Source organism: Thunnus thynnus, chromosome 15 (assembly GCF_963924715.1).
Source record: "Thunnus thynnus chromosome 15, fThuThy2.1, whole genome shotgun sequence".
Lineage (NCBI taxonomy): Eukaryota > Metazoa > Chordata > Actinopteri > Scombriformes > Scombridae > Thunnus > Thunnus thynnus.
Genome location: NC_089531.1, coordinates 30614314 through 30634668, shown reverse-complemented (window position 1 = coordinate 30634668; position 20355 = coordinate 30614314). Strand labels below are relative to the sequence as shown.

General features: G+C 38.7%; 1 protein-coding gene and 1 long non-coding RNA gene across 2 annotated transcripts in view; both read right to left on the bottom strand.

Moving 5' to 3' along the window:
* LOC137198518 (gamma-aminobutyric acid type B receptor subunit 1-like) overlaps window positions 1-20355 on the bottom strand; it is a 127803-nt gene that overhangs the window by 15871 nt on the left and 91577 nt on the right. The window contains exons 10-11 of the mRNA XM_067612403.1: window positions 10670-10820; window positions 8283-8415 (exon numbers count right to left, since the gene is read on the bottom strand). Of these exons, the coding sequence (XP_067468504.1) occupies window positions 8283-8415; window positions 10670-10820 (284 nt within the window). The remainder of the gene's footprint in view (window positions 1-8282; window positions 8416-10669; window positions 10821-20355) is intronic.
* LOC137198454 (uncharacterized) lies at window positions 15434-19172 on the bottom strand. The gene is made up of 3 exons (XR_010931645.1): window positions 18856-19172; window positions 17665-17851; window positions 15434-16477 (listed from the first exon to the last, which is right to left on the bottom strand). It is a non-coding gene; the product is annotated as an uncharacterized lncRNA (long non-coding RNA).

Sequence of the window (20355 nt, the reverse complement as noted above, 5' to 3'; positions counted from 1 at the left end):
AGAGAAATTAGCCCCTCTTTTTGAGAATTAGATTGCTGCCCAACATCAAAGAAAATTTATAGCAGGCTAATAAAGTGTCCTTAATTTCAACAGAGAAGGTTCTATAAACCTCCACAGGTACCCCATCTAGACCAGGAGCCTTGTCATTCTGAAAAGACCATATGGCATTATATAACTCTTTCTCATTAAAAGGACCTTCACACAATACCTGCTGCTCATCTGTAAGCTTAGGACGAGGACAAGATTTCATAAAATCAAACAAAGAAAAATGTTTTGATTGAAATTCTTCCTTTTGGAACTTGTTAGTATAATAATCCATCAAAGTTTTAAGAATATCAGTTGTAGATTTAGCAGTTCCATCTTCATTCAAAAGTTTCACAATATTCTTTCTGGGTATATTTCTATTTTGAAGTTGCAAGAAATGTTTGGTGCATATTTCACCGTATTCCATCCATGTCACTTTACTTCTATATATAATCCCTTTAATCTTATTCTGATAGAGCCTCTCTAATTCTTTTTGCTTCAGATCCAATAATTGTAGATCATCATCAATATGAGTAGACTATTCTCATTCAAACGAGTTCTAATATTTTATAATTCATCCAACGGTGTTTTTTCTCTGTCAGACATTTGTTTATATTTCCAAGAAGAATACTTTATGGCATGACCTCGAAATGCACACTTAAAAGCATCCCATACACTGTGTGGATTTGCGGAACCAATATTAATAGTAAAAAATTCCAAAATAAATTGCCTTGTTATTAAAACTAAAGTCTTGTCTTCCAGGAATGATTGATTAAATTTCCAATAACCTCTTCCCCTGTTAATTTCAGAAAGATTAAATTTTGATGATCAGAACAGAATCTTTCAGCTATCACTACTTAACTAACTTTTGTGATTAAGGAGAAAGAAATCAGGAGAAAGTCTCTTCTACTGGCCATGGAGTTTCTTCGCCAAGTATATCTGATTAGATCTGGATTCTTTATCCTCCATATATCAAGTCCATAGCAGACATTATAGATGCAATGGCATAGTGTTTTTGATCTTGATAATCTTTTTGATCTCATGCTCTATCTTTAGCTGGGTCTAGGACTGTGTTGAAGTCCCCAATGATAATTATCGGATTATCATAACACTGGATCATATTACACAGACTTTTTTAAAAAAAGGACTATTGTTTGGTGCATAAATTTTAACTAAACATAAGTGTAAATTCTTAATTGTAATATCTAAAATAATTAATTGACCATCCATATCGTGTTCCATCTTATGTAAACAATAATTCAGATGCTCTCTTCACAGAATTGCAATACCTCTCTGATTTCTTAACCCACGATTAAAAAAGATGGGCCCCTTCCATTCTCGCATCCACCTCCCTTCCTCTTCTTGAGAATGTGTCTCTTGTAGACATATTATATCAAACTCCTTTTTGTTATTCAACCAAGTAAATATTTCACGTCTTTTCACAGTATTGGCAAGCCCATTACAATTGTAACTGGCAAAGGGTCTCATTATTCATCATAGCTTAAAAAAAGAACAAAAAAGAATATAGAATGCCTGCATATAGAACTTTATTAATAATCTTAGGTACTCTGCTGTTGCTTGTCTGTCAATGTATGTACAAATAAACTAACAAACATAAACACAACAATACAAAACAAATTTAAGACTAGTAGCATGAGCCTAGTGCTAAAAGAATAACTAGCAAGTAAGTAATAGTGGGGTGGACCACAATCTTCAAAAAATAAATAAAGTCACAATAGTCAAAAGTCAACATAAATTCATAGTTTAGGTATAATGTTCATGCATTGTTCATCCACGTTAAAGCACAAAAGTATCAGTTGGTGGAAAAAGCCAGGGTGTAATATCAATGTATAGTTTATCAGCAACAAGCCTTACCCTGCTTTTCTTTTGCCGCTTAAACTCCCAGTATATGGGGAGAAGTTTATTTCTTCGGTACACAATCTCAGAGGGAAACTGTTGCCAAAGGGTTTTTTGGAGAGATGCAAACCCCGACCAAAAACCAAGTCTCTGTGTTTATTTGCTTGAATCTGACAATGATCCATCTGGGTTTGGAGGGACTTTTGATCACCACATCTTTGAATGAGAGATTATCTACAGATGCAGGATGCTTCCGTTAGCCCAGTCTGTGCACTCTGTGGAAGGTAATCCCCTTGACAGTGTCACTGTCCAACAACAGCTCCTTAATGAGGAAACTTCTACTAGTTTGCTCAACATCCTCATCTTTTTTCTCGGGAATGCCTCTAAAAATCAGGTTGTCACGCATAGAGTGCGTAGTCAGTTCCTTCATCTTTTCTCTCAGTTTGCAGTTTTCACCTGAGATGTAGTTAATTGAGCTCTAGGGCTGTTTAACTTTCTCTCTGATGACTTCAACATCCCTGCATGTCTGCTGCAGAAGATCCACAGTAGATTTCACAGTGTCTTTTAGCTCCTTGATATCTCCTGACAAAGTGTCCAGGATATCTAGCTTCTGTAATTTTTCATTGATTGTCTGTAGAACATCCTCCATAATATTAGTTTTTGACTTTGGCCGGGAAAGATGCGCAGGTGAGTTCTCTGGACTGCTATCTATGTCCCATATGAATCATTTGGCTGGTTGACTTGAATATTTAATTCTATATTCTCAGTTTGAATCACCTGTTGTCTTGGGCGTGCTGCCCTCCATCAAACAAAGAGACGGGAGAAACTGCTCAAAATAGACTCCGGCAAAAATCAAAAATCAGATTTTAAATCTCCTGCATTTAACAACGTTAACCACCCAACGTTACTTGCATGCACATTCACTCGCACATGCACATTGTATTTACTGGTACAATTTGTCACTGTAAACTAAAAGCTGGTGACGCCTGTGAGATCAATTGTGCACGTGCAGAGCTCAGATCTGACAGCAACAGGCAGAAGTGTCTAGCTGGCCGAAAAGCAATAGAAGATGGAGAGTTTGACCAATCATAGAGCTGGATTCATTCCCCCTGCTTTCACCCAAATTTCAAGTGGGGATGATTATGATTGACAAATGTGTAATGTCATTTCAAGAGACTACAACCTGACATCAATTTATCCCTCTCGTTCCCCCTCCTCACTCCAGCTGGCTGGTTCCTCAAGTGAGGACAGTTCCTTTAACTCCTTTGCAAAGATAAATGGGCTGGGGTGGGTGTGGAAATTTGAAATTGTGAATGGAGTTAACCAAAGTTAACAGAGACCTGCCAACCTTGGGAAAATATTTAATGTTAATAATGTTAGCCTTACGTTACGTAATTTGCAAGCTAGCTTGCTTGTTCCCCAGACATTTATGTTGGCAAAGTAACATTAAGTTATATTGTCCGTGTGTTGCAGATTGTTAAACCTGGCTTTTCATAGTACTGTATTGTTGCAGCAAAACCCGTGACCGTAATGAAAGGAGCAGATCATGGCACGATGAAAAAAAAAAAGCGAGTGCATGTGACACAGAAATAACCTTACCTAACAAGTTACCTGTGTGTGTAAAAGGAGGAATGGGCCTGTGGCCTGCTAGGTGTTTGTGTGTGTGTTTTGGCACTGTAATCATTAACTTTGCCTACTCAGCTTGTATTGTTATTAGGTCATCATACCATTAAGTCTACCTATAATGAGAACTGTTGTATTTACCAGCACAAAAATATTTCTGTCACCATAGCCTCAAAATATTCTGTTTAGGCTGGTTTGGGTTTTACAGCTACATTATCATCTTTTCAAATGAGCTTAAAAAGTTCAATTATTGTGGAGGTGTAGACAATAAAAACTATATAAATACAGCATACAGTAGGTAAGTGTGTAGCCTTGTTCCTTGGTAAGCTAGGTAGGTTTAGGTAGGTGAAAGACAAACAGACACTGTTATGCATAAATTTTGTACAATAATTAAATAATTTTTTTTTCTTTAATTTTCCCTTTATCTCGTCTGTTTGTTATTGCATCTAACCAAGTCTCGCTCAAAGAGAGGTCTCACAGAGATCTTGCGAGATTTGAGTTGTTGCAGGAAGACAACGGTGTCCTGAGTGAGAGTTGGAGAGTGGAGTGCTGAAAAAAGTTTGTTGTGTTGGAGTACAGAGAGCGTTGCTTAGTGTTATCTAAAAGATTTTCAAAGTCATGACTGAATATTTAGCAGATTATTTAGCTGTCTTCCTACAACAACTACTGTCATGAGATATCCAAATGAGACTTCTCCTTGAATGAGACTTGGTTAGACACAATAACAAAAAAACCGGATCAAGTGAAAGGTAAAGAAAAAAGTTTTATTTCTCTGTAGGGACCCTTTCCATAATGTTGTCAGACACTTATAATAACAATCTGAGCCTGTCAGTGGCAAAAACAAGCACTTTTAGTGGATGCACATGGAGATACTGGTAGAGAGAGAGTGCTACTGGTTACTGTAATTGCCACTTGTTATGATTGTTAGGATTCTGTGCATGTGATTGTTCGGATTCTTCTTTTTTCTTTGTGATGTGCCTGGGTCAGATTTGCAACCAAGAATATATTTTTTCAAAAGTGAAACAATTCACATTACCATGTTTACTACATTCATTTGCATTTGTTTAAAATGTGTCATTACCTAGAGCTAAAAAAAAAGGTGTGCTGCTGAAAATGTCTGGCCCATCTACATTTCTGGTTTTAAAATCTGGCCCAACAGAATTTGTAATTGAATTGCCCTGGTTTAACATGTAATGTGCTGGAACTAGAGCAGTTAATACTGAAGTGGCCATTAGGTGGCCAGAAACATTACTCCAGTGCCTATTAGATGTAGCAGTAGCAAGTTAGCCACAGCTTTAAAAATAGTATACTGTATCAGGGAATTATATCTTTCTCCCTTCCATCTAACAAACCAAACAACAAATGTCTTCTTAAATATGGGGTCAGAACAGTGACATTTACATTTTGGCATTGAAAATAAAATTTGGCATTCAAAACAAAACCTGAACTGAAAAAGAAAACATTGGCATTGAAACACTTGTATTGGAAAATGTTGTGTCGGCACTGAAACAAGTATTGGCACTGAAAAAAGTTCCACTCAAAAATACGGACATTAAAAAATTACAATCTTACAATTTTATTATCTTATTTTATTTTGATATTTTTTGCATGATGATGTGTTTTTCCAATGTCAATCTTCAGATTTTTTCTTCATGTCTGTCTTTCTTCAGTGACAGATTTTTTTTACACTATCAGTATTTTTTCAGTGTCACTGGTTTTCAGTTTCAACTTTCTCTTTTTCAGTTTCAACATTCTGTCACAGTTTTGGCATACAGAAGAGGGTCCTTGCTGTGGGCCTACATTACTCAGTGTGCCTTGTGATGCAACGCAGATTGGATATCCCAGAGCAAGGTGTCATGGCGGATATCAAAATCTCTGCGGAGATCAAAATCTCTGGCTCAAAAGCCAGACTGTTGTAATTTTCACTCTAGGACTGTTAATATCTCACTTTATTAAGAATAAATATTTTTTCAGGCGAATAAGTAACCATGTAGATTCCAAATATGTGGTCAGTTTATTCAAATAACGCTTGTAAATCTGCTGCAACATTTTCGGACATGTGAGGAGCCACTGGCCAGGTGAAAGCAGCGGGTCATCTCAGCCGCTAGCAGCCTGAGTCCTGCGTCGTCATCCCCAAATGATCTAATGAACTGATCTGTGCAGCTCTTTGGTGATTCACTGCTGGTTCTAATGTCTCCGTAGCATTTTGATCTACGATATAATCCTCTTGGAAGATAAATGTTGGAGTCCCAGATTAATTGTAGCTGCCACATTAGTTTGTCTGAATGTACAGTGAAGCTTCATGTTCTTTCTGGACAGAACAGCAGCGCTGTCTCTGTCTCTGTGCAGATATCACCACATTTACATTAATATAAATGTATTAAAACAAACAGATCAGTCTTTATTAAATTTCGTTTTATTTTATTAAGCATCTTCCCGTCCTCAGAAGTTTGTACTCCCGAGATGAACTTGCCCAGTGCTCAACACACTGGCGCCAGAATAAGGGGGACAATGAGACTTTTTGTGTCCCCACTTTCAGGTGTTATGGTAATAAAGTCTGATATGTTGATAAATCTGAAGCCTCTGAGGCGCCAGAGCGCAGCACCATTACGCACGTTGGTTCACTGTGTTTACCTTCATTAAATCAGCTGAAAATGACACCAGGCTGATACATTATAACCACACACACCTCTACACATATCAGCCTGGTCAGTTATAAGTCGATATTCTACCTTTTTATGAATGACATGTCGGGTTACGAGGGCTCATCATAGCCTCTTTTCCGACCTTCTTTTCAGCAAAAGTAGTGTCTTGTATTTTATTCTTGAGACACATTGCAGTGTAAATGCTGTTGTGTAACATTAATTACTAAACTATGTGACCATTTACAAGATGAGATAGGCTTCATTAGAATTATGGCTGAAATAGCATTGGGCCAGCGGTAAATCACCAAAGACCTGCACCAGGGCTGGTGACTTTTGACTTCAGCTTGGTGTGAGATTTGTTCCATGATCCTGGTGTCGTTTTCAGCCGATTTAATGAAGGTAAATGCAGTGGAACCAATGTGTGTAATGGCACTGTGCTCTGACGCAGCACCTCAGAGGCTTCAGATTTATTAACATATCAGGCTGCCCATTTTGGATGGCAGTGTGTTGAGCACTGGGCAAGTTCGACTTGGGAGTACAAACTTCTGAGGACGGGAGGATGCTTAATAAAATAAAACAAAATGTAATATAGACTGATCTGTTTGTTTTAATACATTTATATTTATGTAAATGTGGTGATATCTGTACAGAGACAGAGACAGCGCTGCTGTTCTGTCCAGAAAGAACATGAAGCTTCACTGTACATTCAGACAAACTATTGTGGCAGCTACAATTAATCTGTGACTCCAACATTTATCTTCAAAGAGGATTATATCATATATGAAAATGCTACGGAGACATTAGACCCAGCGGTGAATCACCAAAGAGCTGCACAGATCAGTTCATTGCATCATTTTCTCCCCGAGATGACGACGCAGGATCTTAATAAAGTGAGATATTAACAGTCCTAGAGTGAAAATTACAACAGTCTGGCTCAAAATCTCAGCCATGACACCTCGCTCTGGGATATCCAATCTGCGTCGCATCGCAAGGAACACTGTGTTTTATTTTTCAGGGGAACTTTTTTCAGTGCCAATACTTGTTACAAAGCCAATACAACATTTTCAAGTGTTTCATTGCCCATGTTTTCTTTTTCAGTTCAGGTTTTGTTTTGAATGCCAAATTTTATTTTTGATACCGAAATGTAAATGTCGCTGTTCTGGCCCCATACTTAATGCCCTCTACAGATGAATCCACTAGCAGCAGTCTCTTCATTCTTACAGTATGTACCAGTTGCTATGGAGATTGAAGCTCTGACATGTCAGTTACCCCTGGGACACACTGGATGCGTGAGCAGCGCGTGTGCGTCGCGGAACCTCTTGCTTTTCATTTCAGCGCCCATATTAACAGGTTAGAGCAGCCACACAGCCCGGGTGTCATGTGCGTCTCACATGAGGCTGCTGCGTCGCTTCATCTAGAGATTCGAGGTCTCGCCTATTTTCTCCGCGAGACGTGCAGTTCTCAGCAGAAATACACAGGGAAAACGATAGAAAGATAGGGCTGCCAGTGGCAGAAGCGCCGCAGCAGACATGCTCCCTGTGTGGACGCTGTAAGTGTGCCAGACGCAGCAGTTCAGCAACGCAAACGCACTGCTGAGGTTCACGCATTCAGTGTGTCCCAGGCGTTAGACAGACTGTCATCACCTATAAAGTCTACATTACAACCCCCAGACAAGATCCTGTTGTTGAAGTGCCCAACACTTGAGGATACTGCATAATGTTAAGTGCTAAACTGACAATGTTGTCAACATGAAATCATTTTACAAAGCAGCATTATCACACTATCATCTTTGTGTATAATTTAAATAATTAAAAAAAACCTTTTGGTAACTGTAAAATAAACAAAATAGTAATAATTTAATAATTAAGTAATAATTAATAAACAAACAAGGCTGTTATATTTTAATCCATTGCAATTTTGGGATGTTGAGTTTGAATTGCTTTGTTAAACTACAACTGGATATCTGCTATGGGCATCTGTCATTGTTTTTAACATTGTATGAGCAATTAGTCAAACTGATGATGATGATTATGATTATTTGCAGCCCTTCTTCCCATAGCAATACTAATAATATTGAGTTTTGGCAGTTTTTAAGTTTGAATCAATGTGTTTGGAGCAACATTCATAGTGTACCTGGCAGACGACAGGGAACTGCCTCCTGTGGACATGAAGGCCATCAATACCCAAAGGGAAGACAGCAGCTAGAGCCATCATACAGCCCACTGCAGTCATGTTATTAAGGTAGGGCTGAGAGTTCTGAATGTACCTGAGGCAAAAAGCAGAAACACACATTCATGGAGATATACATAAACATTTAGATAAACAAACACAAACAGCGGACTCATACCATAGTGAAAGGAATGGAATGCCTGGAATGCATGTCTGTTGGTTTAATGTCTTGTTTCTTCAAACTTCAATCATCCAATCCACCAAACACCAAACAAGAGTCAATGGCAGAATAAGCTGTTTGGCATTGGCAGAGAAGATTTGGCATATTTTTTATGGGCGCAACCCACATACTCAGCTCTGCTGCTCATCCCACAAATGCATGTTCCTTACAAATGTGGCACCATTTAAAAGGGGAATAAACAGGCTTTCCAATGGTATAAGATTTATTGCCAAGAAGCATTTTTACAACAAAGAAATAATCTACCAAACACAAATTTCCTTACTTTTTGTGCTAAGTTTAGATAGGACTTACTATTTTTGAATTTTCATCTTCAAAGCAACAAGATAGTCACTTAACTGTCTCATTAATTGAAATCATGAGTTCTTTCACTGCCTACATTTTAACTGACACTAACATTGCTTTTACTCATTAAATGTCGACATTTCAGTTGAGTTTTTTTATCTTCAACTGACAGATCAGCTACTTTTAGGTCTTATACTTCAATTGACATTTTAACTGCTGTCAGTGCTTGCACACCAGCTAGCAATTCAGCTACTTTTGGTGGACACACTTGAACTGTCTCCAGCGCTTTCACTTCAACTGAAAATTTAACTTCTTTAATCACTCACACCTGACCTACTCTCTGTAGTAATGAAACTGACATTTCAGCTACTCTTATTTTGGAGAATTTACCTTCTTTTTATAAGCTAGTGAAGACAATTGGTCCTCCTCAGGGCAGAAATCCAAGAAACACACTAACGCACGCACACACACACACACTCACAAAGCTCAGGGTCACAGTGAAAAAAGAAAATGTACTGGCATGTTAACATACACACACACATACACCCACACGCCTACACTATCATGCACAGAAGGATATTTGTGTCTGTCAAGGCTATATTTCCCAGTGCACATACAAACAGACACACCAAGCTCTTCACTGTTATCCTCCCGCTGTCAGAGTCAGACTGTCACCCAGTCCAGAATATTAACTGTCTGTCAGGAATAGAAACCACACCAAATCTGGATTCAACTAGCTGCCTCATGCATTCTTTTTTGGAGTCAAAATCAACATGTACATTGAGCCCTGAAAATATTCCATAGATTATATCACCTTGAAAAAAGTATTCATATCAATATTAAAGGTATGTTTTTCTTCCCTTACAGCGTAGGTCCTGAATGGTATTCCATAAAAAAAAACCAAAACAAGACTTATTGATCCAGTTTAGTTCCTGTATGTGCTGCCATTTCAACTGCCTCAAATATGTATGTTCCCATTAACTTTATAAGAGGTTTTAGTTCGTGTGTATATTAGATGCTAGATTTATCTACTGTGTATGTATACTGTACAAAGTACAATAAAAATATCTATTTTTGGTATTTTAAAAGGTCTTTAAAATCAATCTATGCAACTTAGTTTTGATAGTTTCACATTTTTGATATTATAATACACTTTTGTGGAACTACTTGTATATTATATTGTATATAGTGCTGTCTTATACTGTAAGCTTCTTATAGTCTACGGTATTTTATTATTTTTCTAGCCTGTGAAGTGAAGCGAAGTAAAGTAAAATGAAGTGAATTTAAAGTAGTATTAATTGATGTTTGGCCACTCAGGGGCAGCGAAACAAGCTGTAAAAATACACATTGACATATTTACACATGAATGTGCCTATTTACACATTTAGCAAACATCACAACATTAGCATTGACTTGGAGTCGTGTTTTTGGCACCCTGATGAATCCAAGTCCAATATTCACTCTGCTTTTAGCACTGTTCTGTCTTTAAAACTTTACCAGCTCCTGAAAAATATCTGTCACATTAGCTGCAAAACGTTCCACTACAGTATGTTCACCTGGTAGTCAGTGACGTTGTCTGTGTATCTGACATTTGGTTCTGGGCAGGTAGTGTACAATGGGTCTGATTAAAGCAGAGTTTGTGAGCTATAAAACCAAAACAATAAGCTGAAAGACACTAAAATCATTCCTTAGAGCTGAGGGAGAGATTTAAGTGTTAGTGATAATTTTCTGTGAGTTTGAGCCATTGTTCGTATAAAGATACTGATTAGTGCAACCTCAAATTAACTTGATCTTGATTTTGCTATGTAGTAAAGGTGAGCCTTTGTACCTGACATTGCTGTTGTAGATGTTGAAGGTGAGGCAGATGATTCCCAGCAGGATGCCCAACCCAGCAAAGACAGACACAGACACAAAGAGCTTTTGGGACAGGTAGCGAAACTCCTCGATGACCACTGTCTGGTCTGCAGGTGGTCCAGAGCCTGGAAAACACAGAGGAGGATGAAGAGACTGTAGGGAGAGGCCAGAGGAGTTGAGTGAGAGAGTAAAGAAAAACTTGTAAGTTAGTAGAGCAGAAAAGCTAAATGCATCCCCAGTGTTGCTCTGACTACTGGGCTTACTATCAGTGCAGTGTCCAGCCAGGCCTCAGCCTCCAGTGTCCCATTAATGTTAGTTGTGAATCATACACAGTCACTGAGCGTGTAGCTCCATTACCAAGTTTCATTTAACATTCACATCATAATCAGCACTAACGGGTGCACAGACACAGCTCAGCACTGAGAAAAATTGACCCTTTTCACTTTTGGTTCATTTCATACATCAACTTCTACTTTGCATTATTCATGAGCCGTTCCCCGATTTTACAAAGCAACATTGCTATGATGAAACACAAAGCCTATTGATGTACACGGCTAAGTCAAATGAGATCATACAAATCTGAGAAATGCAGGCTGACATTTCGTAGTTACATGTAAAATGAAAATGTACATTAATCAGCTGTACATTTATAGATTCTTTCACCTGAAAAAAATATTCAAACACTGTCAGATATCAAAGTATCTGCATGAAAGGCACAAGGGAACTATTTCTACAAGTAAAGAGGATAATGAAGCACTACTTGAAGCTGAGCAGGATCTTATGAACATTGAGTTCTAATGAGACCTCATGAATTTGCACAGGTGCAAAGAAAATCTAACAAAAATAACAGAAAACATTCCCTAATTAAAGACACTGTGTATTTGTAGACTTGAGAGCCGACATTCAAACTCATATAATATAGAGCTACCAACAACTACTACAGCTTGAGGTTAAAGCCAATGTGGAAGTCCCTTAGGCCTTGTTTACACCTGGCAATAACATGCGTCTTGGGTGATCTGACCACAAGTGGACAGCTCTAAGTACGTCTGTTCACACCTGGCATGAGCATGCATCTCCATATGCATCTAGAGTGACCACTTGTGATCAGATCTCACTCCCCAGCTCTATATGCAAATAAACATGTACATCATTTCTGTTTGCAAAGACCAAATTATTGTTGTTTTTAACTGGCGGGATGACCAGGGGTCCCTGTACCCTCTATCCAAAGCTGTGTTAAACTTGTTTGATGATAGGATAAACAAATATACAATGCATTGTATGCCCCTCATGACAATCAAACGCCCCTCCTATTGATTTGCTCTAGCGTTGCGTCTGAACATATATAACAAATATAGAGTTATATGCTGCCATCTCCCCGCAGCTGTGTTTCCCCATTGAGAGACGCTGTGCGCATTTACGCATGAGACACGGCAGCCTAACTTCATTGATTATTTAAATCTCCAACACACCGACAGGATCATTCAGGATCAAATGTTAATTAATATTCTGTGTTCTTCTATGCATCCAATAGGTCAGCTGTTACACATACACAGTCCAGGTTCATACTATTTGGAGTAAAGCAGCCGTCCTCTTGATAAATCCTGAGCTCATTATGTTGAGCAGCGCAGTAAAACTAAAAACTGTCGTTATCAACTTGACAGGACAGAGGAACCTATCCAGCAATGTATTGCTTTTGAAATATTTTTTTAGACAGACAAGTGAAAAACAAGTTATTCTCTTCTCTTTTTTTTTCATTTCTATTCTGACTGTTGATTTGATGAGGAAAATGGGTTAGGAGAACGGGGATAACAGGAAGAAACAGGAGGTGGATTATGTTCTTTTAATTCCAAGCGGGTAGCTGCTGGTCTGAAAAGTGAAGCCAATGTGCCTTAAACCTGCATTCTTTCTAATGGCCAGCAGGGGCGACCCCACTGACTGCAAAAAGAAGTCTGATTGTATGGAAGTCTATGAGAAAATGACCCTACTTTTCACTTGATTTATTACCTCAATCAACACTTTCCTAATGAGTTTATGGTCTCAATCAGTAGTATCAAGTCTTCTTCAATGCATCATGATGTTCATTTTGTAAATTATGGTCCCGTTTAGAGTGAAATAGATGATAAAGCAGCGTATGCTTCAGGGAGTGGTTACATTGTGATTGACAAGTCGCTACCACGGCGACAACATTGATTATGTAACATAACCATGGTGTAATCCCAGATTCACAGAGTATAGGCGTAGCTGCTGCTATTCCAGTGTGTTTTCAGTTCATTAAAGATAATTCTAACATTTTGGTTGCCTAAAAAAAGTCTTGTCCAGCGTTTGGTTGTGATAATAGACCCTCTAAAGAGTCAGATGTTCAGTTTTTCCGGCGAGTACATTTTTATCTAATGGTTTTAGGCCTGTTTTTTGCTAGCAGAAATTAGCATTTTCATTAACACTATCACTGTTAACCATAGATTGTAAATGCACCTTGTTAACCAAACTAGCAGCTAGCGCTATGGTCAGATCCACCTTCTCGTCCAAATATGGTCACTTCTGGCTCCAAAAATCAAACATGGTGACAGTGAAATCCAAGATGGATAAACTCGAGGCTTAAAAACTGCAGTCCACAAACTAATGAGTGACGTCATGGTGACTATGTCCATATTATTTACAGTCTATGTTTAATTCACATGAAAGACAGAAAACAAAAGAATGCATATCTTTATCCTGTTATCAAAAGAGTTGGACACAGGAGGCAGCAATTCAATTACCATGCCTAGTCTGCTGGAAAATAAAGGGCATCAGTTGAGTAGGCGGTCCTTCAATGTGGCCCAGGACATATTGTGTTTGCACTGCTAAATGAATGTGGCCACATGCGGCCCAGACCACCTCATAATGTGATTGGATCTCAATGCATCCTCAATGCGTCTTGGGTGTGTTACACCTGTACTTAGAACTGCCCACTTGTGATTGGATCACATGAGATGCATGTTTATGCCAGGTGTAAACAGGGCCTAAAAGGCCCACACACAGCTGCTAGCTCCTCCAATTGACTCCCATTCAAAAAGCTTCAACTTCTCTCTAGAAATACTAATTCAATAATTTTTTTCAGTGAGTCATTAAGGTCTTGATCTCTAAATTCAGGCCCTCTAATAAGTGTGCTGGTGGTCATTGTGGAAATTATTGCTCCGTTAATAAGATCTGAAGACCTATAGTGGCTTTGATGTCAGCCATGTGGGCATTGATTGACAGCATGCTCACCTGCTGTTCTCCCCTGCTCTGGGACTCACACTGAGTTGGACTATTGTTGCAATATTTCATTAAGTTTAATGTTACTTGATTACAATACCTGCCCTATTAGCACAGTTTAGCTAAAGTAGCTAACATTAGCCCAAGTGTGCACTTATCAGTGATCCCAGTAAGCTAGCATTCGCTTGAGTTGGAGGTCACATGGTGTGTTTCCAGAGAGTGAAAGGCAACACCCCACACTCCTTATTTGGAAGGTCCTGGCTCCAAATGGAGAAAATGACGCCGACCATAAGCTGCAACTCTGGTCTTGAAATTGGCTCCAATGAAAGCAGCATGTGACATCCAGCTTTATATACAGGCTGTGGTTATTACTGTATGTGAATGCAGAATATATACACGGTGTAGATATTTGGCATCTAGGCTCTGATCTCATCACTACACACAAGCCAAAACCAGGCAGGATTTTAGGTCCCATTTAAACTTGTAATTTGAAAAGTCTCAGATCCAGATCAAATCCAGATTTAACACACTTTTGTTCATCTTAGCCACATACAGTATATGCATCTCCGTCAGCTACAACTCAAATCTGATTAGAGTCCGTCATGGTTTTCCTGGGTTACATGTGAATCAGGATCAGCGCTACTTTGGTCCAGAGGGTGGTGGTAACCCAGAGGAAAAATCTTTTGCTCAGGATAGTCTTTTCTTTAACTCTTGAGAAAGTAGTAAGATTTTCATTGTATATTGTTTTGAGCTCACTTCAGTCTGAATTGTTGCTCCTAAAACCCCCTTAGGAGAAAAAATGAGACAACGAGAGACTGAATTTTTGAGACTTAGGTAAAACAAATGGATATTGAATTGAGATTACAAGTAATAGATGAGATCTCATCATTGTATCTTTTTGAGTTCATTCATGTTTGCCTATTGCTCCTAAAAAGCCATGAGGAGCACTAGGGAGGTGTAAGTAAGATCTCAATTCCTTATCTTCTTGAGATCCCTTAAATCTGAAATGTTTCTCCTAAAACCCCTTAGGAGAAAAAGGGAGACAAGGGTGAGAATGAAGGGTCGGAGCATTAGGGAGAAATAAGAACCAACTCAGAGAATTTGAGGCCAACTGAGCCAGACTTTTATTTTGCATTTACATTAAACATGCAACTTTTACTTGCAACATCAGTGTTAACTTGATATTCAAAATCAAAACAAGACCACAGTGCAAATGTCAGTTCACTGTTAGAGCAGCTGATCTCAACCTTTGTGGTTCATGACAGATAAAAAAATGTATTCATGATTCATGATTCTCCCATGGTTGCATAAACTGAATGAACTTTGACACCAAAAATGACTTATTTTCCCTTTTCAGACTATTTAACTTGATTAATCATTAGATAACAGCTTGAGATTTCAAATATTCAATATTTCAACAAACAGCTATACCAAAGATTATAAACAGTAGTTCTTAAACATTGTAGTTTGACCCCTAAAAAAGAATTAAGTGTTTTAGAAGTATTTCACAAAACAAAAGCATCTACACCAAAGGTTATAAACACCTATGTATTTCTATATCTTCTCACAACATACCAAAAATCAACTCACAGCCCACCAGTCCCAATCTTGCTCAAAAAGGAGATGGAAAAGTCGTAGGCTGCCATGCTCACATTGGTGCACTATGGAGGCAAGGACGACAGAAATGGGCCAATACTAGTGAGGAGCTCTTGAAGAGCCTTCTTCAAAGGATGATATCTAACACAAACATCACAGACAAGTCAAATATTTACCACTGTTTATTCTGACATTACATTACACTGTCACTACTAGGTATGCACTGTCAAGTTTAGATAGATTTTTATGTCAGGTTTACAGGCAGGCTAGACTGGATCTGGCAAGGACGTGGCACAGACACAGAGCGTGGTGTTGCTAGGCAAAATGTTAAATTTGTTTGAGGACTATCTCCGTTAAACAAGTAAACAAGAAACCGCCAATCTCGGGAATTAACTGAGAACCAAATATACCATGACTGATCTTATTTTATAGCCTACAGTCTGCAACACAGAGTGGCCAAGGCATCTGCCGTTCCAGAAAAATATAAACAGGACAGCGACAAATGTAAACACTTATAGACAGAATCACAGAATATTTAACTATGTTAGTAACTGGATCAAGTGTAGTTACAGTAGGCTAAGGTGGGATCTAAAAAGCGAGCTGGGTTGCATAGACTTTTTTGTCTGGATATGTGGTCAAACTTTAACATAAGAGCTCGCCTGCCAAATGAAGTTGCTCTGTGACTTACATTTGGTAAGTCACTGCACAATTTCATTTTAATGTATTTAACGGTTTAAAAGTTGTCACTAGATGGTATAACCATCATGGCAACGTCTAACAATATAAACTTACTTATGCTGGAAAGAATGTCCTCCATCTTCTTCTTCTCTTCCACAAGTTTTATGAACTCTGAACTACACTTCTCACATAGCCAGGACCCTCTGTCATTCTGTGCCACACTTTCAACAACTTCTCTGTATAGCCGTCCTCAAAGGTGACAAATGCAAAGTGCCTTTAAATAAACCAAAAACAATGTAAGTTAGCATGTCACATTTTACAAGAAAACAAGCTATCTCCTATGATGCCGATATATATCCTGCTCTTGAAAATGTCATGTTTTCATTGGCATTATATTTGCTTTTTCAGCGCATTTAGAATTAAACTCTTTAAGCTATGTTTAACTTCATTGTAATGAATTTCATTTTACCAATCAATTCCAATGTTCCAATAATTAGAATCCCATCTATAAAAGGGTGGGCAACGCATTCCCAAGAGAGGTACAAGAGAAATTAGACTTCAGTCAATGTTAAGACTATCTTTACATGGTTACTGGGATCCAGAGGTGGAAGTAATGAATTACATCTACTGTTCAGTGTTTTCCCTATAATAGTACAGGCCTGGTGGGCTGTCAAGCCAATGACAACCCCTGCCAGACCAAATTTTTTTTTTAAATGCCAAAAATAATGCCAAATATCCATTCATTTGGAAATCAATAGTGTTTGGGAGCCTCTGAGCAGCGCTGTTTTGAAACATGAATCAATGTCTGTGTCATTGCCTAGGAAACTCCTAATAGCGTAGCTCCTTTTAAGGAATAGGGCAGTACTAAGCAAGTGAGTGGCTAAGTGAGAGAGCGAGTGGCAGAAAAGTGACGGTGAATGCGAGCAGAGCAGAGGAAAAGGTGAGCAGTAATTTGTCAGTATGGCAGTAAATGTACAGCACAGACTATAGTGTGTATAGTGTGTATTAATTGCTGTGGCTTCTCAAGACCAAGAAATGTCTCGTCTGTTCTTTCCCCAACTGCTGGAAAAGTGAAGGGGATTAGCCCGAAAGTTAGCAACAATGGTTTAGCCTAACCTGACGATGCTGAACAGAGAAATACAGAATGGAGAAATGTGTCGATGCTAAACACCCCCCCACCCCCCTACCTTAATTAATCAATGATTTATTGCACCACTTGGTGAGTATGTTAGTGAACGTGGCATATTTTTAATTGATAGTCAGCTGTATGCACAGGCTGCAAGGTGCCATCTATAAAAATGGATTTTATTGTTGATTTGGACACAAGGGCTCGGTGGTGTGATGTTGTTCCACTTTTTTTGGATTTACATTTAATGCAATGTATCTGGTAGCCTAAAGGTGGTCTAGTTAAAAATGTAATGTAATTTACTCAGCGTACATTTTAACTGATTTACTTTTTACCTTTATCTACGCACATTTCCCAGTACTCTATGGGACCCTAATGAAAGCAACACAACAGTTAAATAAATGTAATTGGACAGTCACTATTTTTAATCATCCTCTTAGCCTCTTCCTCTATAGTTTCCAGCTGTACGTCCCTCATTTTGGTTGAAGGGAAATGTAGTCTTTTGGTTTGGATCCGGTCATTCTGTAAATCAACATTTCAAATTTATTATGTTGGCATGATATATATATATTCATATATGACAAACAAGATAAGCAAAGACTGTACATGGTTAAGTATGCCAGTGCAGAAAGGAAGTTTATTAATTTAATCTGATTCACATTTTTTATTGTTATCAAACACTGATAATATTTATTACCTGACAAAACAGACTTTAATATATTACTGAGGTCTTCTGCTAAATTCGGCATCGTGTTTCACTCAGAAGAACTCTGATTCAATAAATCAGCAGTTATAAAAATGTGTAAACTGCGTCATTACGACAGAAAGGCATTATCTGGGAAACATCATGTTTATTCACTTTACATGGAACTAAAATTGATTGAATTGAATTGTGTTAAATGATCACAGAATGAGCCAGTGTCTGTTTATGAGAAATCATGAATGATCTTTTAGCAGGAGTAGATGTTCATCGGTAAGCTCTGCTCCGTAAAATTTAACAATATGTTTTTGGAAGTTTTCCTCCAACAGTAGGAAACAGTTGAAGACTTTATCTGCTGATTTTAAACTACATTTAACCGATAAAAATGTTTACTGTTACATAAGTTTTGGATGCAGGTCTTTTACTTAAATAAATACGTTTCACAACATGACAACGTCACAAACTGAACTGGCTGACAGGACAGTAATCCTCGCTTAGCATGATGCTAACAACATATTAATACAATGGGAAATCCCATAGAAAAATGGCAAAGCTAGCAGAATTAGCGTTACACTATTTAACTTAAAACACTTACTAGATGTGTACACAAAACGGTCTTTATGAACCTGTAATAACTTTTAAGATGTACGAGGAGTGTTACCAAACAAACAAACATGACAAAGGAGCCTTGAATCAAAACATGACGAACATAATGTGCGGTGCTAAGCTACAAGAAAGATAGATTTTTTTTTTTACCGAAGGCGTTCATGCATACTACTGTTGATGGTTACACAACTATAGCCTATGTAAGAAGTTGAAAACTTACCTGCAACTTCTTCTCTCCTCAACTTCAGCTCCTGTATCCTACTCGAAAGTTAACAGTCCAAATAAGGGTGCTGACGATTGTATGTTATTTGGCCACTCGAGCAGTCGGCCACCAATTAGTGAAGCTGAAGTGAAGTGACAGCCTATATGACCAATAGGAAATTAATTGGCACTGCGCACTTTTTTTTCTGTGCGCCTGGGACACACTGGATGTGTGAACCTCAGCAGTGCGTGTGCGTCGCTGAACTGCTGCGTCTCGCACGCTTGCAGCATCCACACAGGAAGCGTGTCTGCTGCGGCGCTTCTGCCACTGGCAGCCCTATCGTTCTATTGTGTTCCCTGTGTATTTCTGCTGAGAACACCGCGCGTCACGCGGAGAAAATAGGTGAGACCTCAAATCTCTAGATGAAGCGACGCAGCAGCCTCCCGTGAAACGCATTCGACACGCGGGCTGTGTGGCTGCTCTAACCTGTTAACATGACCGCCGAAATGAAAAGCAAGAGGCACACGCGCTGCTCAGGCATCCAGTGTGTCCCAGGAGTAACATACCCCAGTCTGTTTGGCTGAATGAGGAGTAGCACTAGGGTACCTAAGACAAAACTGCTATGACTCCTAGGATCTCATGATTCTTCTCAAATATGTCTCAGAGTTTTCTTGGAGCTTTCTCTGATCCATGTTCAGGAGACTTAAATTACACTTGTTTAAGATCATTTAGAGATCTCTTGATCAGAGTAAGACACAGATGAGTTATATGTGGTTGTTTCTCCTGAGGTCACTAGGAGAAAATAGATATATTTGAGAAGAATCATGAGATCCTAGGAGTCATAGCTGAGTTTTCTTTGAGCTCTGTCTCTGATCTCATGGTACCATGTTCAGGAAACTTAAATTAGACTTAATTAAGATCAGTGTTTCCCCTAGGTTGAGTGGTTTGGGGGGAGGGGATGATTAGCCACACATTTCTCTCTTCTCTAGTTCTCTGTTTAGTGTCGTCAGATTAGGCTAACCTAACTTCTTAGCTAACTCCCTTCACTTTTCCAGCATTGGGGAAACAACAGACGTCACTTTTCTTGGTCTTGACAAGCTGCAGCATTTCTTAACTGACACATTGTAGTCTGTACTGTACATTTACTACTAACAACAACTAACGTTATAAGTAAAGTTAGGCTTTGCGGTCTGCTTCCCGACTCATTTTAAAAAATCCGGTGAATCAGAATAAAAAATATTAAATAAAATAAAACGTTATTAAATAAACATGCCCACACCCCCACACACCTCCACTCGACCCTGCGGCTGAATGCCGCACCATCTGATTTAGTCTGAATATGGCCTTACTGCTCACCTATTAGTCTGCTCTGCTCACATTCACCGTCACTTTTCTGATGCTCTCTCTCTCGCTTAACCACTCACTCGCTTACAACTTCCCTATTCCTTAAAAGGAGTTACGCTACCTGGAGTTTCCCAGGCAATGACACAGACATTGACTCATGTTTCGAAACAGCGC